The following is a 26,432-nucleotide window of genomic DNA, read 5'->3' as shown; positions in this document are numbered from 1 at the left end:
GAGTCTGAGACACCATGTGTTGGAGTCTGAGACACCATGTGTTGGAGTCTGAGACACCATGTGTTGGAGTCTGAGACACCAAGTGTTGGAGTCGGAGACACCAAGTGTTGGAGTCTGAGACACCATGTGTTGGAGTCTGAGACACCAAGTGTTGGAGTCGGAGACACCAAGTGTTGGAGTCTGAGACACCATGTGTTGGAGTCTGAGACACCATGTGTTGGAGTCTGAGACACCATGTGTTGGAGTCTGAGACACCATGTGTTGGAGTCGGAGACACCAAGTGTTGGAGTCTGAGACACCATGTGTTGGAGTCTGAGACACCATGTGTTGGAGTCTGAGACACCATGTGTTGGAGTCTGAGACACCAAGTGTTGGAGTCTGAGACACCATGTGTTGGAGTCTGAGACACCATGTGTTGGAGTCGGAGACACCAAGTGTTGGAGTCTGAGACACCAAGTGTTGGAGTCGGAGACACCAAGTGTTGGAGTCGGAGACACCATGTGTTGGAGTCTGAGACACCAAGTGTTGGAGTCTGAGACACCAAGTGTTGGAGTCTGAGACACCAAGTGTTGGAGTCTGAGACACCAAGTGTTGGAGTCAGGAGACACCAAGTGTTGGATTCCTGACTCTTAGATTAGAAGTGAGTTAGTTCCAGGAGTGACAAAAGAAGGAAGATGTAATAAAGTCAGCAAACATGTTGAAAGGCCACTTTGATGTTTTAGTTCCACTTCCATCGATCCAGAAAGTTCATTTTGGGCTGAAAATATTCAGTCTCATCCATTCCAGACTCCTCGCCCGTTTCTCCAACACGACTGTTTTCCAGCAATTAGTTTTCTGAAGAGCGCCTCTCCGGGATGCTTGACAGATCTACTGACCGCCTGCCTCAGAGTCCTCCTCCAAGTCCACCAGGGGAGCGTGACGGTCAGCCTGAGAGCCTTCAGTGAAGAACACCTTCCTGATCACACCCGACTTGGGCGCACGGATGGTGTGCTGCACAACATTCAACCTCCGTTACAACACACTCTGTGTGTGTGTGTGTGTGTGTGTGTGTGTGTGTGTGTGTGTGTGTGTGTGTGTGTGTGTGTGTGTGTGTGTGTGTGTGTGTGTGTGTGTGCTTGTAGTTCTAGCCTTCTTGAGACACCAACAAGGAAAAGTATCTTCCATATGAGGAGGTGTGAACAAGTGATGACATAAATCATGGTCCCAATAACATTGCATCTAATAGAGAATGTCTCATTTGCACCCCCTGGTGGTGAAATCTATCAAAAGGAGGGATTTTTCAAATTGACTGTGTGTCGCTTTTTAAAAGTGCTCCCCCTCTGGTCAACATATGAAATAACAAGTGTGTGTAAAAATGTGTGAAATCCTCCCCCTCTGGTCAATATATGAAATAACAAGTGTGTTTAAGAAATTGAAATGCGCCCCCTTTGGCCAAAATTAATTAAAAAAAATAAAATAAATATGTATATAAAGACATACTGTAATAAATTGAAGTAAATAATGAAGATTAAAAACCAATTACAATCAAATTTCTTATAAATTTGGGAACAATTTCTCATATTCTTTCTGTTTCTGTAATATTGCAATATTTTCTCGTAAAATTATTACTTTTTAATGCAAAATGGTGACATTTGTCATATAACATTCTGACTTTTATCTCAATATTACCAATTTTTTTGTTGTTCTTGTGAAATAGTGACATTTGAGTAAAATTATGACTATTGCCAACATTCTAAAATGTTCTTATAAAATTGTGACTTTTGTCGAGTAAAATTACGACTCTTTTCATAAAATTGCCAACATTTTAAGCTTTTCTTATAAAATTGCGACTGTTATTGAGTAAAATTCCAACTTTTATCATAATATTGCACAAATGTTCAATTTTTCTTGTAAAATGTTGAGTTGCGTTGAGTAAAATGACGACTTATTATAATACTGCCAAAATTCTAAGTTTTTCTTGTGAAATTGTGACCTTTTTCTTTTGAAATTTCAACTCATTTTTCACAACAAGCTTTTTTATATTTACATAGTATGTATATATTATTCATGTTGTAAATACACATCTTTATATATCTAGAAAGGCTGGGCCTAAAGAGGTAGGCATTTTTCTCAGGTCTCAAGAAGGTAACAAATACAAGAACGTGCGTGTGCGTGTGTGAGTGAGTGAATGAGTGACAGTGTGAGTGGGGGAATAGTGAAACAAATGTGAGTGAGTGAGTAGGTGGGTGAGTGAGAGAGATTGAGTGTGAGTGAGTGAGAGAGAAGGTGAGTAGGTGTGAGAGACAGTGAGTGTGAGGGTGAATGGGTGATTGAGAGAGAGATTGAATGAGTGAGTGAGAGAGAGTGCGTGAGTGAAAGAGCGAGTGAGTGAGTGAGTATAAGAGAGAGAGTGTAAGTGAGTGGGTGAGTGAGTGAATAAGTCTGAGTGAGTAAGGGTGAGAGAAGGGGTGAGTGTGTGAGTGAGAATGCGAGTGAGTGAGGGTGTGAGTGAGTGAAAGAGAGTGTGACTGACTCAGTGAGTGAGTGAGAGTGCGAGTGAGTGAGGGTGTGTGAGTGAGTGAAAGAGTGTGACTGACTGAGTGAGTGAGAATGTGAGTGAGTGAAAGAGTGTGACTGACTGAGTGAGTGAGAATGTGAGTATGTGAGTGTGTGAGTGAGTGAGAATGCGAGTGAGGGTGTGTGAGTGAGTGAAAGAGTGTGACTGACTGAGTGAGTGAGAATGTGAGTATGTGAGTGTGTGAGTGAGTGAGAATGCGAGTGAGGGTGTGTGAGTGAGTGAAAGAGTGTGACTGACTGAGTGAGTGAGTGAGAATGTGAAAGAGTGAGTGAGTGAGTGAGTGAGAATGCGAGTGAGTGAGGGTGTGTGAGTGAGTGAAAGAGTGTGACTGACTGACTGACTGAGTGAGTGAGAATGTGAGTGAGTGAAAGAGTGTGACTGACTGACTGAGTGAGTGAGTGAGAATGTGAGTGAGTGAAAGAGTGTGACTGACTGAGTGAGTGAGTGAGTGAGAATGTGAGTGAGTGTGTGAAAGTGAGTGAGTGAGGGTGTGTGAGTGAGTGAAAGAGTGTGACTGAGTGAGTGAGTGACTGAGTGAGTGAAGGGGTGAGTGAGTGAGAATGCGAGTGAGTGAAAGTGAGTGAGTATGTGTGTGTGCGTGAGTATGTGAGAGTGAGTGAAAGAGTGTGACTGAGTGAGTGAGTGAGAATGTGAGTGAGTGAAAGAGTGTGACTGACTGCGTGAGTGAGTGAGTGACTGAGAGACTGAGTGAGTGAAAGAGTGTGACTGAGTGAGTGAAAGAGTGTGACTGAGTGAGTGAGAATGTGAGTGAGTGAGTGTGTGAAAGTGAGTGAGTGAGTGAGGGTGTGTGAGTGAGGGTGTGTGAGTGAGTGAAAGAGTGACTGAGTGAGTGAGGGTGTGTGAGTGATTGAAAGAGTGTGACTGAGTGAGTGAAAGTGAGAGGAGGGGTGAGTGAGTGAGAATGTGAGTGAGTGAAAGTGAGTGAGTGAGTATGTGTGAGTGATCAAAAGTGTGAGTGCGTGAGTATGTGAGAGTGAGTGAGAATGTGAGTGAGTGAAAGAGTGTGACTGACTGAGTGAGTGAGTGAGTGACTGAGAGACTGAGTGAGTGAAAGAGTGTGACTGAGTGAGTGAGTGAAAGAGTGTGACTGAGTGAGTGAGAATGTGAGTGTGTGAAAGTGAGTGAGTGAGTGAGGGTGTGTGAGTGAGTGAGTGAGGGTGTGTGAGTGAGTGAAAGAGTGTGACTGAGTGAGTGAGGGTGTGTGAGTGAGTGAAAGAGTGTGACTGAGTGAGTGAAAGTGAGAAGAGGGGTGAGTGAGTGAGTGAAAGTGAGTGAGTGAGTATGTGTGAGTGAGCAAAAGTGTGAGTATGTGAGAGTGAGTGAAAGAGTGTGACTGAGTGAGTGAGTGAGAATGTGAGTGAGTGAAAGAGTGTGACTGACTGAGTGAGTGAGTGACTGAGTGAGTGAAAGAGTGTGACTGAGTGAGTAAGAATGTGAGTGAGTGAGGGTGTGTGAGTGAGTGAAAGAGTGTGACTGAGTGAGTGAGGGTGTGTGAGTGAGTGAGTGAAAGTGAGAAGAGGGGTGAGTGAGTGAGTGAAAGTGAGTGAGTGAGTATGTGTGAGTGAGCAAAAGTGTGAGTATGTGAGAGTGAGTGAAAGAGTGTGACTGAGTGAGTGAGTGAGAATGTGAGTGAGTGAAAGAGTGTGACTGACTGAGTGAGTGAGTGACTGAGTGAGTGAAAGAGTGTGACTGAGTGAGTAAGAATGTGAGTGAGTGAGGGTGTGTGAGTGTGTGAGTGAGTGAAAGAGTGTGACTGAGTGAGTGAGGGTGTGTGAGTGAGTGAGTGAGTGAGTGAGTGAGTGAAAGTGAGAGGAGGGGTGAGTGAGAATGCGTGTGAGTGAAAGTGAGTGAGTGAGTGAGTGAGTATGTGTGAGTGAGCAAAAGTGTGAGTATGTGAGAGTGAGTGAAAGAGTGTGACTGAGTAAGTGAGTGAGAATGTGAGTGAAAGTGTGACTGACTGAGTGACTGAGTGAGTGAGTGAGTGAGTGAAAGAGTGTGACTGAGTGAGTGAAAGAGTGTGACTGAGTGAGTGAGAATGTGAGTGAGTGTGTGAAAGTGAGTGACTGAGAATGCGAGTGAGTGAGGGTGTGTGAGTGAGTGTGTGAGTGAGTGAGTGAAAGAGTGTGACTGAGTGAGTGAGTGAAAGTGAGTGAGTGAGTGAGTGAGTGAGGGTGTGTGAGTGAGTGAAAGAGTGTGACTGAGTGAGTGAAAGAGTGTGACTGAGTGAGTGAGTGAAGGTGAGAGGAGGGGTGAGTGAGTGAGAATGTGAGTGAGTGAAAGTGAGTGAGTGAGTATGTGTGAGTGAGCAAAAGTGTGAGTGAGTGAGTATGTGAGAGTGAGTGAAAGAGTGTGACTGAGTGAGTGAGTGAGAATGTGAGTGAGTGAGGGTGTGCAAGTGTTGAAAGAGAGTGTGAGTGAATGAGTGAGTCAAAGCCAGTCCCTCACCTCCATCTTCATGGCAATCATGACCATCAGCGGGTCGCCAACATTCACTCTGTCACCAGCCTTCACCAGCACCTAACACACAAAAACAAGTCGTCATCTCTCGCTGCCCGCCTCATATAAATGTCATGCATTGTTATTCATCACTTCATAATTGTGACAACATGGCTGCACTTCCCTCTTTTTATTCATGAAAGGAGGTCCAAACCTTTTCAGAGTAGCTAGTACAAATGTGGTGACATCATCTTATGGACTCAGGTCAAAGTTCACAGAGTTTATGGAAGAAATAAAAGTTCACCTCAGGAGCTTTAAAGTAAGTCAATGATGACTTCTGCTGCCCCCTAGTGGACAAATAATTATCTATTGTTGTCTACAGCCATTAAATCAGCATAAGCTTGCTCTAAGTCCTGAATAATAATAATAATAATAATAATAATGTTATTGTGACATGACAGCAACACACCTTCTCAATGGTGCCAGTCATCGGTGCCACAGCGCCACCTGCAGCAGCAGAGCCGCTCACACCAGCAAGATACTTTGGAAGTGGAAGAGAAACCTCTGAGCTGCCCTCCTGCAAACACAAGATACTTTGGAAGTGGAAGAGAAACCTCTGAGCTGCCCTCCTGCAAACACCACAAGATACTTTGGAAGTGGAAGAGAAACCTCTGGGCTGCCCTCCTGCAAACACAAGATACTTTGGAAGTGGAAGAGAAACCTCTGAGCTGCCCTCCTGCAAACACAAGATACTTTGGAAGTGGAAGAGAAACCTCTGGGCTGCCCTCCTGCAAACACAAGATACTTTGGAAGTGGAAGAGAAACCTCTGAGCTGCCCTCCTGCAAACACCACAAGATACTTTGGAAGTGGAAGAGAAACCTCTGGTCTGCCCTCCTGCAAACACAAGATACTTTGGAAGTGGAAGAGAAACCTCTGATCTGCCCTCCTGCAAACACCACAAGGCTTACAGTCCGCTTTTCACGCTCGCCCTGACATTCTTTTCTTCTCAGTCGCTGCAGAAGTAAACCATCACGTCACACACTGATACATCCCAAAATGAAAGAGGAGTAACATCAATGAAAAAGGAATGGTAGATAATGGTGATGAATCCATTGCAGTTCATGTGAGGAGAATGTGTTGGACCAGCAGCACAATAATGTCCTGCAGCAGGGAGGAATAAGCTGGCAAAATGAAACATGACTACTAAACAAAAGGGTTATTAATCAGAAATATAAACACAGTGCTGTGTGTGCAGGTTTACCTTTTAGATTGCTTGAAAGCACTTTGTGTTGCAACTTGCCTCTGCATGAAAAGTGCTATATCAATAAAGTTCTGAATGATTGATGAAATAAATCAAAGAAGAACAATTTCCTTTGTTTCGTCTCTCTTAATTTGACACATCATTTAAGTCAAAAGAGCCATTTGAATTGTATTTATTTTTATTTGCACTTTTTTGGAAGTTTGCCTATCGTTCACAATCATTATGAGAGACAAGAAGACAAAGGTTTTTTTCAGAGATAATATCGGACTGCCAATATTATCGGACGAAACATGTGATATCGGAAATTATCGGCATCGGTTTCAAAAAGTAAAATGTATGACTTTTTAAAACGCTGCTGTGTACACGGACGTAGGGAGAAGTACAGAGCGCCAATAAACCTTAAAGGCACTGCCTTTGCGTGCCGGCCCAATCACATAATATCTACAGCTTTTCACACACACAAGTGAATGCAAGGCATACTTGGTCAACAGCCATTAGGGTTGGGTATCGAGTATCGATTGGAACCGATTCTCCCGGAATCGTTCAAAAGTTTAAATTTCGATTCCTAGTTTCGATACTGTTGCGTTTGACCTGTTCCTCCAAGTGGGATGTAAAACGCTGGTCAGTCCCAAGTTCCTTAATGACATATACACTGAACTCAAAGGTACCACCAAGCACAGAATAGGTATTTTGTAATTTATTGTCAAATATTTGAGAATAGAGACCAGCCTCGTACAACACATACAAATGCGTAGCCCAAGTTGATCTGGCATTCCAAAGGAAAAAGCAACTCTTTTCACACAAAGAAAGCCCCCCCCCCCCCCTCCTCTCAACACTGAGAAGAAGAGAGACTTGGGGGTTGTGTTCACATTCCTGATGGTTTACGACCCTGTCTAAACAGGCAATCTGAAGACAAAGAGAAACTGGTATACAGAGTATACATGGAAAAATATGAGCTGATTCAAACATGATTATGAATAAAGAAATAACTCTTAAACATATGCATTATCCACAATACCCAGTCCGCCGACTGGAAAAAAAGAATAAGTCCGCCGACCGGAAGAAGAAGCCGCTGAACACCAACGAAGAAGCGCCCACCGCCGGAAGTGTTAGCATAGCCGAGCCTATGTAGCCGAGCGAGTCAGTCAAGCATGGATAGCGGGCGTCGGCGGTCGAAGTGTGGCTTTATTTTACTAAAAAAATGAAATATCGGCGAAATGTAACACGTGCGACAGGACTGTTTCGTGCTTAGGAGGGTGCACGTCGAACATGATGTAGCACCTCCGAGTACAAATAAATGCGTGTCCCGTCTTCGACGCGCTGCGCCAACCGTCCTCCTCTGCCTCTTCCTCTGGCTTCGACGCCCAACCTGGCACTGCAGATGGCAGTGCCAGGCACTGCGGATTCGGACTGCATTGCAGTCCGAATCCGGTAAGTAAAACAATATATGCAATAAATAATGTGTTTTGCGCCAACGTCGAGGCAGCTAACAAATTAGCCCGCGTATTTTTTCATAGACAATTTACAACCTGCTAGCCAGGCTCCGCGATGTGCTCAGCGTACTCCGTTCACCGTAGCGGCAATGGGGAAGATGTCGGTGCCACAGACGGAAGAGTGCCACAGAAAGGTCACTGCACACATAGTCAAAAGACTGCATCCCTTTTCAGAGGTGGAATCTCCAACATTTAGGTTAGTTAAGCAATAACGTTAGAGCTAAGCTAATTGATACTGGGCTAAACGGTAACAGCAACATTACATGTTTGTTTATGTTTGCAGGAATATGGTGAAAACTCTCAACCCAAAGTACATACCACCTTCCAGGGACTACCTGTCAAACACATTGATCCCGGCATGGTACAAGAAGAATCGGAATCGAGAATCGTCAGGAATCGGAATCGGAATCGTTCGAATTCAAATGATACCCAACCCTAACAGCCATACAGGTCTCCAACATTCACATTTGCAGCTTTGAGTGGCTTTCACCTCACTCTCTCGGCTTCCGTCTGCTCCAACATCTCACTCTCTTCTCAGTGCTCGCTTCTAGAAGCAGCAGTTCATCCTCCATTCAATCAAATTAAAAAAAGATAAGGTTGTGAGTCCTCATTTGTCCAAAAATAGTCCTCTTCGTTGTTCGTTACAAGTCTGCCATGATTAAAAGACACACAAGCGTTTTGAATCTGGAAGTAGAAACACACATTGTCCGGGAAATGACTGAAATGTAAATGTAACCACAGCAGCCCAGGACCTCCACATCCAGCAGGTGCACCTCCATGATCGTCCGAGACCAGCCACCCGGACAGTTGCTGCAACAATCGGTTTGCATAACCAAATAAATAATTTCTGGACAAACTGAGAAAATGTCTGAAGAAAGCTCATCTGCATGCTCGTCGTCCTCATCGGGGTCTCAACCTGACTGCAGTTCATCGTCCAACTTGAGTGGGCAAATGCTCACATTCGATGGCGTCTGGCACATTGGAGAGATGTTCTCTTCACGGATTAATCCCGGTTTTCACTGTTGAGGGCAGATGGCAGACAGCATGTGTGGCGTGGTGTGGGAGAGCGGATTGCTGATGTCAGCGTTGTGAATGGAGTGGCCCATGGTGGGTGTGGGGTTACGGTATGGGCAGGCGTATGTTATGGACAACGAACGCAAGTGCATCTTATTGATGGCCTTTTGAACGCACAGGGACACCGTGACGAGATCCTGAGGCCCATTGTTGTACCATCCACCCGAGAACATCACCTCATGTTGCAACATGACAATGCACGGCCCCATGTTGCAAGGATCTGTACACAATTCCTGGAAACTGAAAACATCCCAGCTCTTGCATGGCCAGCATACTTTCTGTGGATCGGTGCATACGACAGCGTGTTCCGGTTCCTGCCAATATCCAGCAACTTTGCACAGCCATTGAAGAGGAGTGGACCACCATTCCACAGACCACAATCAACAACCTGATCAACTCTAGGAGAAGGAGATGTGTCGCACTGCGTGAGGCAAATGGTGGTTGCACCGTGTCCTGGGCATGACGTTAAAGTGCATCCGGCAGTGGAGGCTCCTCTATCGGGTCTTGGAGCACTAGGAGGTTAACCCCTTTACTACTGTTACCCCAGGTGGCCCTTGGCAAAGGCCTAGTACCTGACTGCCCCCTAGCCAGGGATACGGTGAAGACCTCAACGGCGGAGCAGGCGGAAGATGGTAGATTTAAGATCTACCACAACGGCTGCGATGGCGGAAGAAGGCTGCAGCAGAAAAGGGTCCCCAGTCGTCTTGGACTCCATGCCACTGGACCCTGACCCGATTCTGTCAAGGATCGTGCGGTGACTGTCTGTGCACCAGTCTCCCCACGTTAAACTAAGTCACGCACAGGCACCCTCCATAAAGGGATACACCCCTACCAGGAGGATCGTCATACTCGTTCGAGTGACCGCCGATGACGGTGGTTGTACCAGATACTGACTGCTTTTCTTACCCCCCAGACTCCCAATAATGCAAAACTGCACATTTCAGGGCAGCCTAAGGAACACCTGTGCAATAATCATGCTGTTTAATCCGCATCTTGATATGCCACACCTGTGAGGTGGGATGGATTATCTCCGCAAAGAAGAAATGCTCACTAACACAGCTTTGTGAACAATCTTGGAGACGAATAGGTTTTTTGTGTATATAGTAAGTTTTATCTATCTTTGAGTTCAACTCGTGAAAAATGGGAGCACAAACAGCGTTGCATTTATATTTTTGTTCAGTATAAATGTTCATAAAAAGTATATATTTCTCATTTAGGTTAGAACAGAGCATGTTTTCCTGAATGACCAAAGAAGTTTACAGCACTAACCGTGGAGAAAAGATGAACTGTGTTGTCCAAGATCACCAGTTTGGGGCGAGACTTCGCGCCATTCACGGAACAGTGCAGAAACGAAGCTCCGCCCTCCATCTCCACCTCCCCTGTCACGTGGAACACCTCCTGGTCCAGCTGAACACACAAAGAAAATTACTTTCAAATAAAATAAAAAAAAGAGTGTAAACTTAATTCACTGTTTAGGTTTAGGCTCACCTGCATTGTGTAGCTTCCATCTTTGTTGTACGTGACAAATACATCCACCTCTTAAAAAGAAAGAGAAACATTTAACAAATTTAACTAAAGGGAAGGAAGAGCAGAGGACGGGAAGATGAGGTAATGTTATAATAATTATGTATATATTATCACACAACTTTTACGCTTAACGGCCGTTGCTATAATTATTGTCAGTTGTGCTGAAGTGGTATTTTTCTTTATCTGTGCAAAGCTGGCAATCCAAAAGATTCCAAGCCAGTCTGGTATCAGTGTTTGTGTCCAGAAACGGCCTGCTGACTGCCAAGGCCGAACACCGCCGTGACGCAGACAGAGCAGAGACAAGGCGATAGCACCGGCGTCAACACATTTGCATTTTTGCATAATCATTAGGGATGTCCGATAATGGCTTTTTGCCGATATCCGATATTCCGATATTGTCCAACTCTTTAATTACCGATACCGATATCAACCGATACCGATATCAACCGATATATGCAGTCGTGGAATTAACACATTATTATGCCTAATTTGGACAACCAGGTATGGTGAAGATAAGGTACTTTTTTAAAAAATTTGTAAAATAAGATAAATAAATTAAAAACATTTTCTTGAATAAAAAAGAAAGTACAACAATATAAAAACAGTTACATAGAAACTAGTAATGAATGAAAATGAGTCAAATTAACTGTTAAAGGTTAGTACTATTAGTGGACCAGCAGCACGCACAATCATGTGTGCTTACGGACTGTATCCCTTGCAGACTGTATTGATATATATTGATATATAATGTAGGAAGCAGAATATTAATAACAGAAAGAAACAACCCTTTTGTGTGAATGAGTGTAAATGGGGGAGGGAGGTTTTTTGGGTTGGTGCACTAATTGTAAGTGTGTCTTGTGTTTTTTATGTTGATTTAATTAAAAAAAAAACACACAAAAAACCGATACCGATAATAAAAAAAACAGATACCGATAATTTACGTTATTACATTTTAACGCATATATCGGCCGATATTATTGGACATCTCTAATAATCATATATTGTGTCTAACTGGAGTTGTCGAGATTACCCCCTTCCCTCAGCGACAGCTTCAGTGATGTAAACAGGGTCCTCCCAAATAAATAGAGGAAGCACGTGGGCTGGACTTTTAGAGCGTAGTTTGGATCTGTAACTAGAACACAGCCCAAACGTGTCTCCTCATTGAGCCAAATTGAACTCTGTTTCTGAAGATTCCTTGCTTCTCATCTGTTTAATAGATGTCATCAGTGTTTGAACCTGACAGGTAATCAGCGACTTTAACATGAACAGGAAGTTCATTAACAAGCGAGACCTGAGTTTAATTATCTAAAGAGATAAGTTTCCACTCTGCTATTAAACAGTTCAAATAATGTCAATCAAACACACGAGAATTGAGTTATGTGATGTCATACACTACCGTTCAAAAGTTTGGGGTCACCCAAACAATTTTGTGGAATAGCCTTCATTTCTAAGAACAAGAATAGACTGTCGAGTTTCAGATGAAAGTTCTCTTTTTCTGGCCATTTTGAGCGTTTAATTGACCCCACAAATGTGATGCTCCAGAAACTCAATCTGCTCAAAGGAAGGTCAGTTTTGTAGCTTCTATATACACCTATGTAGATATTGCACCAAAAACCAGACATTTGCAGCTAGAATAGTCATTTGCCACATTAGCAATGTATAGAGTGTATTTCTTTAAAGTTAAGACTAGTTTAAAGTTATCTTCATTGAAAAGTACAGTGCTTTTCCTTCAAAAATAAGGACATTTCAATGTGACCCCAAACTTTTGAACGGTAGTGTATGTCACCAAATCTGCCCAATTATGTACTTACTTTATGCACATGTTCTTCACTGCACAACATTTGGTCCTATGACATAAATACTAATACAACACAAAAATACGCTTAAAATGCTTTAGCAAAGTTGAGTTATTTTATTGGTGTGAACCAGAGTACCAAACCACTAGTGTGAAGTGTGACAGCAGCCTTACTCTTGTCTCCCAGTTGCAGCGTCATGCTCCTGTGGAAGTGTGTGTTCAGCCTCCAGCCACTACTGGAGCCAAATGGAGAGAAAGGATCTGGAGGTAAACACACAATTCGTTGGGATTCGTTCAACGTTTGTCAAGAGTTCAAATCGTTTATCGGTAAAACAGATACCTGCGGACGTCTGTGTGAAGTTCTGAGTGTGCCTTCTCTCCTCGAGTAACAGCCCCAGGGCGGCCTGACAGACTGTTGCCCCAGAGGGAGCTCTCGGTGCGGGGAAGAGATCTGCGTAGTGTTGAGGGATGAAGCTGGTGCTCACGTTTCCCGCCTCAAACTCTGGGTGACCCGAGAGACTCAACAGGAAATCGATGTTGGTGCTCAGCCCCACAATCTGAGGGCAGCAGAGTGAACACCAAGAAAGTCATGTTTGATAATTGTAGCCTTTTTAACTTGTTAATAGGGATGCAACGATTATAGATTTTGACTGTGCTATTACTGTATGAGCAATAATAACAATTTCACCATTATCAGGATTATTATGCATTGATTATGTTCATGGATGTTTGCTTAGGGCATTCAATCGATCCCAACTGAACTGTTCAGTTTGTCTTAGAAGATGCTTTGCCTCTCATCCAAGTAGGCTTCACCAGTTCATGCTCATACAGTCATGGTGTAAAGTGTACATACACTTGTAAAGAACATCATGTCATGGCTATCTTGAGTTTCCAATCATTTCTACAACTCTTATTTTTTTGTGATAGAGTTATTGGAGCACATACTTGTTGGTCACAAAAAACATTCATGAAGTTTGCTTCTTTTATGAATTTATTATGGGTCTACTGAAAATGTGAGGGTCAAAAGTATACATACAGCAATGTTAATATTTGCTTACATGTCCCTTGGCAAGTTTACCTGCAATAAGGCGCTTTTGGTAGCCATCCACAAGCTTCTGCTTGAATTGTTGACCACTCCTCTTGACAAAATTGGTTCAGCTAAATTTGTTGGTTTTCTGACATGGACTTGTTTCTTCAGCATTGACCACAGAACTTTACTACAGGTCTTATCTTTGTCCATGTGATGTCAGATGAAACAAAAATGGAGCTGTTTGACCACAATACCCAGCAATATGTTTAGCGGAGAAAAGCTGAGGCCTTTAATCCCAGGAACACCATCCCTACCGTCAAGCATGGTGGTGGTAATATTATGCTCTGGGCCTGTTTTTCTGCCAATGGAACTGGTGCTTTACAGAGAGTATATGGGACAATGAAAACCGAGGATTACCTCCAAATTCTTCAGGACAACCTAAAATCATTGTCTTGGGCGCAGTTGGGTGTTCCAACAGGACAATGACCTCAAAAACACGTCAAAAGTGGTAAAGGGATGACTAAATCAGGTTAGAATTAAGGTTTTAGAATGGCCTTCCCAAAGTCCTGACTTAAACGTGTGGACAATGCTGAAGAAACAAGTCCATGTCAGAAAATTTAGCTAAACTTCACCAATTTTGTCAAGAGGAGTGGTCAAAAATTCCAGCAGAAGCTTGTGGATGGCTACCAAAAGCGCCTTATTGCAGTGAAACTTGCCAAAGGACATGTAAGCAAATATTAACATTGCTGTATGTATACTTTTGACCCAGCACATTTGCTCACATTTTCAGTAGACTCATAATAAATTCATAAAAGAAGCAAACTTCATGAATGTTTTTTGTGACCAACAAGTATGTGCTCCAATCACTACATCACAACAAAATAAGAGTTGTAGAAATGATTGGAAACTCAAGACAGCCATGACATGATGTTCTTTACAAGTGTATGTCAACTTTTGCCCACGACTGTAGACTTAGATTGGTCAGATCGAGTCCAGAAGCTGGTGCCAAAAGCCAACTATTCATCCTTCAACAGCTTCAGAGGATGTGATGAGTATCTTCATCTACATATTCAAGGCTTACATTGTACTGTCTTAAGCAGTAGCGCAGCTTCTTTAAGGCAGCAGCGCGGTCTTCCCCCCACACCACAAGCTTGGCAATCATTGGGTCATAATGAGCAGACACCTCGTCCCCTGGAATAGCACACACATACGCCGATTACAATACAACACAAACAATACATACATGGAGGGCTGCAACAACTAATCCATTAAATCGATTAAAATCGATTATAAAAATAGTTGCCGATTAATTTAGTCATCGATTCGTTGGATCTATGCTATGCGCATGCGCAGAGGCTTTTTTTTTTTCTTTTAAATAAACCTTTATTTATAAACTGCAACATGTACAAACAGCTGAGAAACAATAATCAAAATAAGTATGGTGCCAGTATGCTGTTTTTTTCCAATAAAATACTGGAAAGGATAGAAATGTAGTTTGTCTCTTTTATCCGATTATTAATCGAAGTAATAATCGACAGATTAATCGATTATCAAATTAATCGTTAGTTGCAGCCCTACATACATGCATCAAGTAATAAGCAATTGGTAACATATTGTGTTGTTATTTTTGTCTTCAATCAGAGGAGTAATTAACTAACCCGAATTAGGGTTCCAAAACGTTTTGTTTGAATACCTTTTGCAGCCTGATCTGAACACTACCTTCTCTGACTCCAGTCTCTATGCGTGTGTGCTGGTCTGGCGCGGGTGTGGAGAGATGTAGCAGAGGCCCCGCTCCCGGGAGAAAATCGTTGTTTGGATCCTCTGCGTAAATACGGGCCTCAAAAGAGTGACCACCTAAGATGATGTCACTCTGAAGGAGAGGTAGGCGCTCCCCTGCTGCCACCTGGAAAACAGCGGGCCACGTTTGAGTCCCACTCCTTTCTTGAAAGAGCGGAGAACCTGACAACAAAATTCTCACCCTGAGCTGCCACTCCACCAAGTCTGTGCCAGTTATCATCTCAGAGACAGGATGTTCCACCTGCAGCCTGGTGTTCATCTCCATGAAGTAGAAGTTATGCTGGGCGTCCATGATGAACTCCACTGTACCTACACAGTGAGTAAATTACACAAGTGTTAGGTATTGTTTTGTACGTACTGAGGGTAATGTGTGCGCGTGCCAGGAAATCTCACCTGCTCCTACATAGTTGACAGCCTTAGCTGCTTTCACGGCCGCTTCTCCAAGTTTCTTCCTCACCTCAGTGCTGATGCCGGGCTAAATAATAAATAATGTGTACAATGTTTACTTTCTCAAAACACATCAATGTACCAATCGATCAGCCACTGATCATTATCGGCCGACTTTCATGAAGAGTACGCGATCGCCAATGCCCATTAATGCCTTTTAATGCCGGTCACAAACGCTGATCCCCTCTGGATTTCTTTTTGGTCCCACAGCTGACAAGCTAGCAGCTAATTATGTGTCTCCGATAAAGTTTGTAGTCTCTCCCCTAAATTAATAATAATCCCTTCAATTGTGGCAAATTAACTGATTTAATTGTTAGTATCTTAATTATCATTATTAAATTATAGCAGGGAGGCTAATAGCTAAGCTTGCCGCTCCAAACAACTCATTTGGAGGAAGTATGAAGAAAAGGAAATGCCTCCATGGTTTGATTTCACATTTTTGGGACTTGTGTAGAACCCAAACACACAAAAATATGTACTAATAGGTACGAAAATTTTGTTTTGCATAATAGGGCCCCTTTAAAAAGGTAATAGATAATAGTTTTTGCTATAGTTTAGTTATTGTGCATTAATGTCTCTGCCAAAATATATATATAAAAAAAAAGTGTGTTGTAGTGCAGGTTTGAAATAAATACTTAAATAAAAAAATAAAAAAGAAATTGTGTACTACTGACTTTGTTTTGTGTCAACCATTGTAGAGTATGTAATAACAGAGACAAAGGAAGTACCGTATTTTTCGGAGTATAAGTCGCTCCGGAGTATAAGTCGCACCGGCCGAAAATGCATAATAAAGAAGGGAAAAAACATATACTGTAAGTCGCACTGGAGTATAAGTCACATTTTTTGGGGGAAATGTATTTGATAAAAGCCAACACCAAGAATAGACATTTGAAAGGCAATTTAAAATAAATAAAGAATAGTGAACAACAGGCTGAATAAGTGTACGTTATATGAGGCATAAATAACCAACTGAGAACGTGCCTGGTATGTTAACGCAACATATTATGGTAAGAGTCATTCAAATAACTATAACATATAGAACATGCTATACGTTTACCAAACAATCTGTCACTCCTAATCGCTAAATCGCATGAAATCTTATACGTCTAGTCTCTTACGTGAATGAGCTAAATAATATTATTGGATATTTTACGGCATAAATAACACTGATCGGAACAGCCTTAAGTTTTACGTACAGTTGTGTTCAAAATAATAGCAGTCCCACATCACTAGCAAGATAAATCACTGTTTTTGTTAGAATTTCAACTTCTACACTGCAACTAAGTTTCTAGAAGGTTTAGTAAAGGTATAGAAAACCAACAAACCCAACAGGCATGACGTGCATGCTGCTGATTCTGTAATACTGAATCATTTACTGAAAGGGGCATGTTCAAAAAAATAGCAGCACTGTGTTCCATCATTGATTATGTGTAAAAAAATATGTTAAACAAGTGGCCCTTATTTTAGGATCAAGGCAACTGACGCTGCATATGCTGGCTGTGCATTTGTCCTTGGAAAAACAGAGTAAAATGGGTCGTTGAAGACACTGTTCAGAAGAAGAGCGTTCTTTGATTAAGAATTTAATAAAAGAGGGGAAAACCTATAAAGAAGTGCAGAAAATGATAGACTGTTCAGCTAAAATGATATCAAACGCTTTAAAATGTAAGCCAAAACCAGAAAGGTGAGGCAGAAATAGAAAAAGGACTATTGGAATGAATCGAAGAATAACCAAAATGGCAAAGGCTCAGCCAATGATCAGCTCCAGGAGGATGAAAGAAGATCTAAGATGGCCTGTGAGTACTGAAACAATCAGACCACGTCTATGTGAAGCCAAGCTACCAGCAAGAAGCCCTCGCAAAGTCCCATTGTTAAAAAAAAGACGTGTGCTGAAGCGGTTACTATTTGCCAAAGAACACATTGACTGGCCTAAAAAGAAATGGCGTAATATTTGAGGAATGATGAGAGTAAGATTGTTCTTTTTGGGTCTAAGGGCCACAGACAGTTTGTCAGACGTCCTGCAAACTCTGAATTCAAGCCCCAGTACACGGTGAAGATGGTTAAGCATGGTGGTGCAAGCATCATGATATGGGGATGTTTCTCATACTGTGGTGTTGGTCCTATTTATCGCGTACCAGCGATCATGGATCAGTTTGAGTACATCAGAATACTGGAAGAAGTCATGTTGCCGTATGCTGAAGAGGAAATGCCCTTGAAATGGGTGTTTCAACAAGACAATGACCCCAAACACACCAGCAAGCGAGCAAAATCATGGTTCCAGACAAACAGAATTCAAGTAATGGAGTGGCCAGCACAATCCCCGAACCTTAATCCCATTGAAAACTTGTGGGCTGACATAAAGAATTCTGTTCATGAGGCAAAACCAAAAAATGCAGAGGAATTGTGGAACGTAGTACAATTGTCCTGGGCTGCAATACCTGTGGACTCCATGTGCCACAGATGTGAAGCAGTTATCAGAAACCCTGGTTATGCAACTAAATTATAGTTAATTATTCTAAGGAAAGTTTAATCTGCAAACCTTTCTTAGTTTATACAGTACATTTGAGTTTTGTAAAGAAAGATGCCAACACTGATATTTTTTTGTTTTATATTTCTTGACTTTCTGTAAAATATTGTCAAATTAAATTACTTTTTTCCAATTTTCTGGCTTTGAAATAGAATGTGCAGTGTCCCCAATGCATTTGTGTTCATTAAAATACAATTTATTTGAAGAATTTTGAGGTTTACTCACCTTTTTAAACACACTGCTATTATTATGAACATAACTGTACATGCATGCTACTTTAGTTTATTGTATTTCATGTTTTTAAAGCTAGAATTCACAATTCCAAACAGTAAGGGTGTAACGGTACGTGTATTTGTATTGAACCGTTTTGGTACGGGGGGTTCGGTTCGGAACGTAGGTGCACCGAACAGGTTTCCACACGGACATATTAAGTAGCGCACCGCACGGACGGACATAAGTAGCGTTGTGTAAACAATGCACACCGAGGCACAACACACGGCATGCTAGCAACAACCGGGCTACTACAACTTGCAAAAGCCAGAGCTGGAAGACCCTCTTGCCTTGTTAAGATCTCCATTTTGGCAACATTTTGGCTTTGCGGTGCGATACAACAATGAGAGGTGGACAAAGCAAAAGCGGTTTGCCGACATTGTTCAGCAGCAGGGTATGCTTCTGGCAACACGTCAAACATGCTAACCCATTTGAAGCTGCACCACCCCCAAGTGAACATCGCTTCAGCAAACTCAGCTCCCCACCGCATTCAAGCAGCCTCGCCTCGGCGAGTCAGGCAGGGCTAAAGCAATAACAAATGCCGTTGGTGTTTTTATAGCGGCAGATTTAAGACCATATTGCATTAAAAACTAGATTTTGACCCACTTCTATGGTGAAAGAACAATGAGTTACTGCCAAGTTAGCCAGGCACTACCTAGCCATACCTGCTAGCTCCGTACCCAGTGAAAGGGAATTTTCCACAGCTGGAGACATTCTAACTGCAAGCAGGTCTGCTCTTTCTGCAGACAATGTGGATAAACTGATTTTTCTGGCAAAAAACATGAAGATTGAGTGAAAGTCACAAGGGTTAAAGGCTGGGGGGGGAAAAGAAAAGTTAATCTGAGGCCGAGTTGACTTAAAACTGTTTAATGTTGCACTTTTTATATGTAGAAGACAAGTTTTGTCATTTTATTTATTCTGAGCAACAACTTGAAGCAGTTTAATGTTGCAGTTTATGTGTAGAAATGTTGCACTTTATATGTAGAAAGGTTTTGTTAAGAAACCAATTCTGAGCCTTATCTTATTTAGTTTTTGTTTTATATAAGTTGACTGCATTAACCCTGGCAATGGACCCTGTGTGTATATGTATGTTATTGTGATGCTTAGCATTCATGACTGCCTGCTGTTGCACTGATCAGCCTAGTGGTGGCTCACATCCATCACACACACAGCTATTTCTATTTTTGGCCAGAATTATTATAGTGTTCCCAATGTTAAAAAGATAAAGCCAATGTTTACAAATTTGGTAAATAAATAACCAGAAAATGTATATTTTGTTGTTTTGTTGTAACTCTAGGGGGGGGGTTACCCACATATGTGGTCCTCTCCAAGGTTTCTCATAGTCATTCACATTGACGTCCCACTGGGGTGAGTTTTCCTTGCCCTTATGTGGGCTCTGTACCGAGGATGTCGTTGTGGCTTGTGCAGCCCTTTGAGACACTTGTGATTTAGAACTATATAAATAAACATTGATTGATTGATTGATTGATTGATACCAAAAATTAACCGAACCGTGACCTTTAAACCGAGGTACGTACCGAACCGAGATTTTTGTGTACCGTTACACCCTTACCTAACAGTCATTTCCCCCACAAAATGTGTGACCAAGTTGATTGATGAAGATAAAGCACTCACTCCTGGTGCTTCCTCTATGATCTTCTGATGTCTCCTCTGGACGCTGCAGTCCCTCTCAAAGAGGTATACAGCATTGCCATGCACGTCCCCAAACACCTGAACCTCCACATGTCTGCACGGACACACAAAAGCATTCAAATTCAATGTTGCACACACACGCAACATAGATTCGCGACATAGTTCGGATATGCGGAAAGCGTTACCTGGGATCCTCGACAAACTTCTCAATCAGCATGACGTCGTCGTTGAATGATTTTCTGGCCTCCCGTCTTGCAGACTCCAGCTGCTCCAAGAAGTCCGCGTCGGACCGTGCAATGCGCATGCCCTAAACACAGAAGTTGATGGTCTTTTTCAATTTGTTCAGTGCGTTACAAGGCTTCATGGACTTTGTTTATATAATTGTTGCTTTTCACTTGCTTGTATCAAGCGGCTTTAGCACATGAATGCAGTAAAATCAATAAAAAACCCAATGAAATGAGTCAAAGTAGAAGAAGCAGTGCGGTAAGGCTAGAACATGTACTATCACCTTGCCTCCTCCTCCACGGACCGCCTTGATCATCACAGGGTAGCCAATTTTTACAGCCTCTGCTTGCAGTCTCTCATTTGACTGTTCATCTCCATGGTAACCTCCAATGATTGGCACCCCTGCAGCTGACATGATGTGTTTTGATGTGCTAAAAGAAAAATAAAGGTAAATGCTGCAATTATCAATAGGCTCCGTCTATTAAGCCAGTGTTTTTTAACCACCGTGCCGTGAGATACAGTCTGGTGTGCCGTGGGAGATGATGTCATTTCACCTAATTGGGTTAAAAATATTTTTTGCAAACCAGTAATTATAGTCCGCAAATAATGTGCCGTTGTTGAGTGTCTGTATTGTGTAGAGCTCGGCAGAGTAACCGTGTAATACTCTTCCATATCAGTAGGTGGCAGCAGGTAGCTAATTGCTTTCTTGTGATCACAATATGCAGATGACAGCGGGGGGCAGCGTGGAGGTCAAAAGGTGTCTAATGCTTAAACCAAAAATAAACAGAGGGTGAGTGCCGCTAAGAAAAAGGCATTGAAGCTTAGGGATGGCTATGTAGAATGAAACTTGTACACCATTGATAATAATACTACCTTTTAATGCCCATGTCCCGGATGGCAGATGATGGCGGTCCAATGAAGATGATTCCATTCTGTTTACACGCCTCTGCAAACTCTGTGTTTTCTGACAGAAAGCCATACCCAGGGTGGACTGCCTAAACATTCATATAGTTCAAAATAACCATTTAGATTTAGGAACCATCTGCAGTAGTACAAAATAAACTTTACTGGACATCACCAACACAGGAGCTGTATTAAAAAAATCACTGCCAAGTTCAGCTACTTTATCTGGCTGTATAACAACATGCTATAGCAGGGGTAGGGAACCTATGGGCTCTCAAGCCACGAGAGCCAGATCTGGCTCTCAGATAAATCTTAGCTGACATTGCTTAACACGATAAGTAATGAATAATTCCGCTGGTGATCGAGTGTTAAAAATAACGTTCAAAATACAAAACATTCTCATGCATTTAAATCCGTCCATCCGTTTTCTTTTAATGCCTCACAATCAAACACTTTTAGATTAAAATACTGAACAGATGTTTACCTTATCCCAATAAACATCTGTTCAGTATTTTAACATAAAAGTGTTTGATTGTGAGGCATTAAAAGCCACAAAATGCAACAACAAACGCTGGCTGAGTAACAACAATATGAACGTTGCGCGGAAAATTTCTCTGGCAGTTTCTGCATCCCGGTGGGATTCTTCTTTTGTGTTTCTGCACCTGCGGTTCCCACACAAGGTTGCAACATTGTTTGTCAACACTGTCTGCTCTCATTTTCTCGCACATTTGACCCTCTGATGTTCTGTGTACCTACACTCTGTCCTCCTCCTGTCTAGGCCTGCTGTGTGTGTGTGTGTGTGTGTGTGTGTGTGTGTGTGTGTGTGTGTGTGTGTGTGTGTGTGTGTGTGTGTGTGTGTGTGTGTGTGTGTGTGTGTGTGTGTGTGTGTGTGTGTGGTACACAGAACATCAATTTCCACACTTCTATTAGCCCCGGGTCCAGTGGACCCGGACATCTTATATGTAATAGAAATGTGTAGGGGGGGCTGTATGGTGTGTGGTCATTAAATAATGTTCTTCACAGAAAATGAGCCAAAGTCAGTGAGTCTCAGTTTGAAAAATTAATTAATTGTATCATTTTTCTTTTTAATAAAAATCAAAACGGGTCCCACAGACCCGAACACCACACGAGGGTGACTTATTATACTCTAAAAATGTTGGTCTTACTTAAAAATGCACGCATTTAGTTGTATTCAGTGTTATATGGCGCTCACGGAAATACATTTTAAAATATTTGGCTTTCATGGCTCTCTCAGCCAAAAAGGTTCCCGACCCCTGTGCTATAGCGATAGCTCTGAAGAGAATATTTCTACTACAGTCCTTGTCAGAAGTGCAGTTGCAGCCTCATAACTTACATGCGAGCCAGACTTTTTGGCAACATCCAAAACCTTTTCCATGCAGAGGTAGCTCTGCTGGGAAGCTGGTGGGCCAATGTGGTAGGCTTCATCTGCCTAGAAAAACCAGACAAAATGGATAGAGCAGCTTAAGAAAACAACTGTACTGTATAATCAATTATGAATGAACTTTCTCACCATGGCAACATGCATGGAGTGTCTGTCAGCGTCACTGTACACAGCCACAGAGCGGACACCCATTTTCTTGGCGGTGCGCATCACACGACAAGCAATCTCTCCTCGATTGGCGATGAGGACCTTCTCTATCCGTCCAACCCCTACAACAATATAATAAAGCAGGGTGGTACACAATGAATGTTTGAGAAAATGACAATTGTACATTTAAACTTATCTGTAAACTTAAACATGGGGTGTCAACTGTACAGTAGTTTCCATCTCTGAATGTTAGATTAGATTTTGAATAAGCTTGTGCTAAAGTCTTCTTACATATCTTTAAATATAGTATACATTTAGGTTTTGGAAATATTTATGTAAAGCGAATCTGCCTTTTACGAGAATACTGATGCTTTATTTCTATGACAGAGTGAGAAGGTACTCATTTAAAATGAGTTATGTAGAACCACACTGTACATTGCATACAATGTTATTATAGTGTGAAGTGAAAAGTACTACTAGAACAGTCCTTAAAGTTGTGGTGCAGGTCTTATGGTATGGCTGGTGAGTGCATATACCGTCGTGGTCAAAAGTGTACATACACTTGTAAAGAGCATGATGTCATGGCTGTCTTGGGTTTCCAATACTTTCTACAACTCTTATTTTTTTGTGATGTAGTGATTGGAGCACATACTTGTTGGTTACAAAAAACATTCATGAAGTTTGCTTCTTTTATGAATTTATTATGGGTCTACTGAAAATGTGAGCAAATGTCCTGGGTCAGAAGTATACATACAGCAATGTTAATATTTGCTTACATGTCCCTTGGCAAGTTTACCTGCAATAAGGCACTTTTGGTAGCCATCCACAAGCTTCTGCTTGAATGTTTGACCACTCCTCTTGACAAAATTGGTGCAGTTCAGCTAAATGTGTTGGTTTTCTGACATGGACTTGTTTCTTCAGCATTGTCCACACGTTTAAGTCAGGAATTTGGGAAGGCCATTCTAAAACCTTCATTTTAGCCTGATTTAGCCATTCCTTTGCCACTTTTGATGCGTGTTTGGGGTCATTGTCCTGTTGGAACACCCAACTGCGCCCAACACCCAACATCCGGGCTGATGATTTCAGGTTGTCCTGAAGAATTTGGAGGTAATCCTCATTTTTCATTGTCCCATTTACTCTCTGTAAAGCACCAGTTCCATTGGCAGCAAAACAGGCCCAGAGCATAATACTACCACCACCACCATGCTTGACGGTAGGTGTGGTGTTCCTGGGATTAAAGGCCTACTGAAACCCACTACTACCGACCACGCAGTCTGATAGTTTATATATCAATGATGAAATCTTAACATTATAACACATGCCAATACGGCCGGGTTAACTTATAAAGTGACATTTTAAATTTGCCGCTAAACTTCCGGTTCGAAACGCCTCTGCGGATGACGTATGCGCGTGACGTAGCCCGGCGAACACGGGTATGCCTTCCACATTGAAGCCGATAGGAAAAAGCTCTGTTTTCATTTCATAATTCCACAGTATTCTGGACATCTGTGTTCGTGAATCTGTTTCAATCATGTTCATTGCATTATGGAGAAGGAAGCCAAGCAAGCAAAGAAGAAAGTTGTCGGTGCGAAATGGACGTATTTTTCGAACGTAGTCAGCCACAACAGTACACAGCCGGCGCTTCTTTGTTTACATTCCCGAAAGATGCAGTCAAGATGGAAGAACTCGGATAACAGAGACTCTAACCAGGAGGACTTTTGATTTGGATACACAGACGCCTGTAGAGAACTGGGACAACACAGACTCTTACCAGGATTACTTTGATTTGGATGACAAAGACGCAGGCGTGCTACTGTGAGTATGCAGCTTTGGCTTTTTTTTGCGTATGTACGTAACTTTTTTAAAATATATAAGCTTTATGAACCTTGGGTTAGGTGAACGGTCTTTTGGGCTGAGTGATTGTGTGTGTTGATCATGTGTTTGAATTGTATTGGCGTGTTCTATGGAGCTAGGAGCTAGCAGAGGAGCTAGGAGCTAGCATAACACGTACCGTACCGTAAGTGCGCGTCACGTACGTAACTTTTTAAAAATATATAAGCTTTATGAACCTTGGGTTAGGTGAACGGTCTTTTGGGCTGAGTGATTGTGTGTGTTGATCAGGTGTTTGAATTGTATTGGCGTGTTCTATGGAGCTAGGAGCTAGCAGAGGAGCTAGGAGCTAGCATAACAAACACGCAGGTGTTATTATGCAGGATTAATTTGTGGCATATTAAATATAAGCCTGGTTGTGTTGTGGCTAATAGAGTATATATATGTCTTGTGTTTATTTACTGTTGTAGTCATTCCCAGCTGAATATCAGGTACCGTGAGTATGCAGCCTTGGCTGCTAAACATTCGATAACTTGACCGTATGTGCGCGTCACGTACGTAACTTTTTAAAAATATATAAGCTTTATGAACCTTGGGTTAGGTAAACTGTCTTTTGGGCTGAGTGATTGTGTGTGTTGATCAGGTGTTTGAATTGTATTGGCGTGTTCTATGGAGCTAGGAGCTAGCAGAGGAGCTAGGAGCTAGCATAACAAACACGCAGGTGTTTTTATGCAGGATTAATTTGTGGCATATTAAATATAAGCCTGGTTGTGTTGTGGCTAATAGAGTATATATATGTCTTGTGTTTATTTACTGTTGTAGTCATTCCCAGCTGAATATCAGGTCACCCTCGGCTCTCACAGCATCTTCCCTATCTGAATAGCTTCAACTCCCCACTAGTCCTTCACTTGCACTTTACTCATCCACAAATCTTTCATCCTCGCTCAAATTAATGGGGAAATTGTCGCTTTCTCGGTCCGAATCTCTCTCACTTCATGCGGCCATCATTGTAAACAATAGGGAACTTTGCGTATATGTTCAACTGACTACGTCACGCTACTTCCGGTAGGTGCAAGCCTTTTTTTTATCAGATACCAAAAGTTGCAATCTTTATCGTCGTTGTTCTATACTAAATCCTTTCAGCAAAAATATGGCAATATCGCGAAATGATCAAGTATGACACATAGAATAGATCTGCTATCCCCGTTTAAATAAAAAAAATTCATTTCAGTAGGCCTTTAAAGGCCTCACCTTTTCTCCTCCAAACATATTGCTGGGTGTTGTGGCAATGTTTCATCTGACATCACATGGACAAAGATAAGACCTTCTGGAGGAAAGTTATGTGGTCAATGGAACTGGTGCTTTACAGAGAGTAAATGGGACAATGAAAAAGGAGGATTACCTCCAAATTCTTCAGGACAAGCTAAAATCATCAGCCCGGAGGTTGGGTCTTGGGCGCAGTTGGGTGTTCCAACAGGACAATGACCCCAAACACACGTCAAAAGTGGTAAAGGAATGGCTAAATCAGGCTAGAATGAAGGTATTAGAATGGCCTTCCCAAAGTCCTGACTTAAACGTGTGGACAATGCTGAAGAAACAAGTCCATATCAGAAAACCAACAAATTTAGCTGAACTGCACCAATTTTGTCAAGAGGAGTGGTCAACAATTCAAGCAGAAGCTTTTGGATGGCTACCAAAAGCGCCTTATTGCAGGTAAACTTGCCAAGGGACATGTAAGCAAATATTAACATTGCTGTATGTATACTTTTGACCCAGCACATTTGCTCACATTTTCAGTAGACTCATAATAAATTCATAAAACAACCAAACTTCATGAATGTTTTTTTTGTGACCAACAAGTATGTGCTCCAATCACTACATCACAATAAAAATAAGAGTTGTAGAAATGATTGTAAACTCCAGACAGCCATGACATGATGTCCTTCAGAAGTGTATGCAAACTTTTGACCACGACTGTATTCTCATGGAAGAATTTCCATTTATTTTTAGTGTTGTTTTCAGTAAAGGCATGTTTAAGT

At 42.1% G+C, this 26,432-nt stretch overlaps 1 protein-coding gene across 2 annotated transcripts in view; it reads right to left on the bottom strand.

Moving 5' to 3' along the window:
* Positions 1-697: 697 nt before the first annotated feature.
* Positions 698-26,432, bottom strand: part of mccc1 (methylcrotonyl-CoA carboxylase subunit) — a 27,882-nt gene continuing 2,147 nt past the window's right edge. Inside the window, exons 3-19 of one of the 2 annotated variants that reach the window (XM_062028604.1) lie at positions 22,546-22,685; positions 22,369-22,464; positions 20,985-21,106; positions 20,395-20,542; positions 20,072-20,193; positions 19,869-19,980; positions 15,386-15,467; positions 15,174-15,301; positions 14,915-15,098; positions 14,277-14,386; positions 12,506-12,722; positions 12,340-12,426; positions 10,332-10,381; positions 10,113-10,250; positions 5,484-5,591; positions 5,024-5,095; positions 698-990 (exon numbers count right to left, since the gene is read on the bottom strand). In XM_062028604.1, the coding sequence (XP_061884588.1) occupies positions 868-990; positions 5,024-5,095; positions 5,484-5,591; positions 10,113-10,250; positions 10,332-10,381; positions 12,340-12,426; positions 12,506-12,722; positions 14,277-14,386; positions 14,915-15,098; positions 15,174-15,301; positions 15,386-15,467; positions 19,869-19,980; positions 20,072-20,193; positions 20,395-20,542; positions 20,985-21,106; positions 22,369-22,464; positions 22,546-22,685 (2,039 nt within the window). In that variant the 3' untranslated portion in view covers positions 698-867. Of the gene's footprint in view, positions 991-5,023; positions 5,096-5,483; positions 5,855-10,112; positions 10,251-10,331; positions 10,382-12,339; positions 12,427-12,505; positions 12,723-14,276; positions 14,387-14,914; positions 15,099-15,173; positions 15,302-15,385; positions 15,468-19,868; positions 19,981-20,071; positions 20,194-20,394; positions 20,543-20,984; positions 21,107-22,368; positions 22,465-22,545; positions 22,686-26,432 lie in introns of both variants that reach the window. The other variant, XR_009822067.1, reaches the window with a different exon arrangement.

This window comes from Entelurus aequoreus, linkage group LG19, assembly GCF_033978785.1.
Source record: "Entelurus aequoreus isolate RoL-2023_Sb linkage group LG19, RoL_Eaeq_v1.1, whole genome shotgun sequence".
Classification (NCBI taxonomy): Eukaryota; Metazoa; Chordata; class Actinopteri; order Syngnathiformes; family Syngnathidae; genus Entelurus; species Entelurus aequoreus.
The sequence above is the reverse complement of the archived record's forward strand: the minus strand, read 5'-3'. Positions and strand labels throughout refer to the sequence as shown.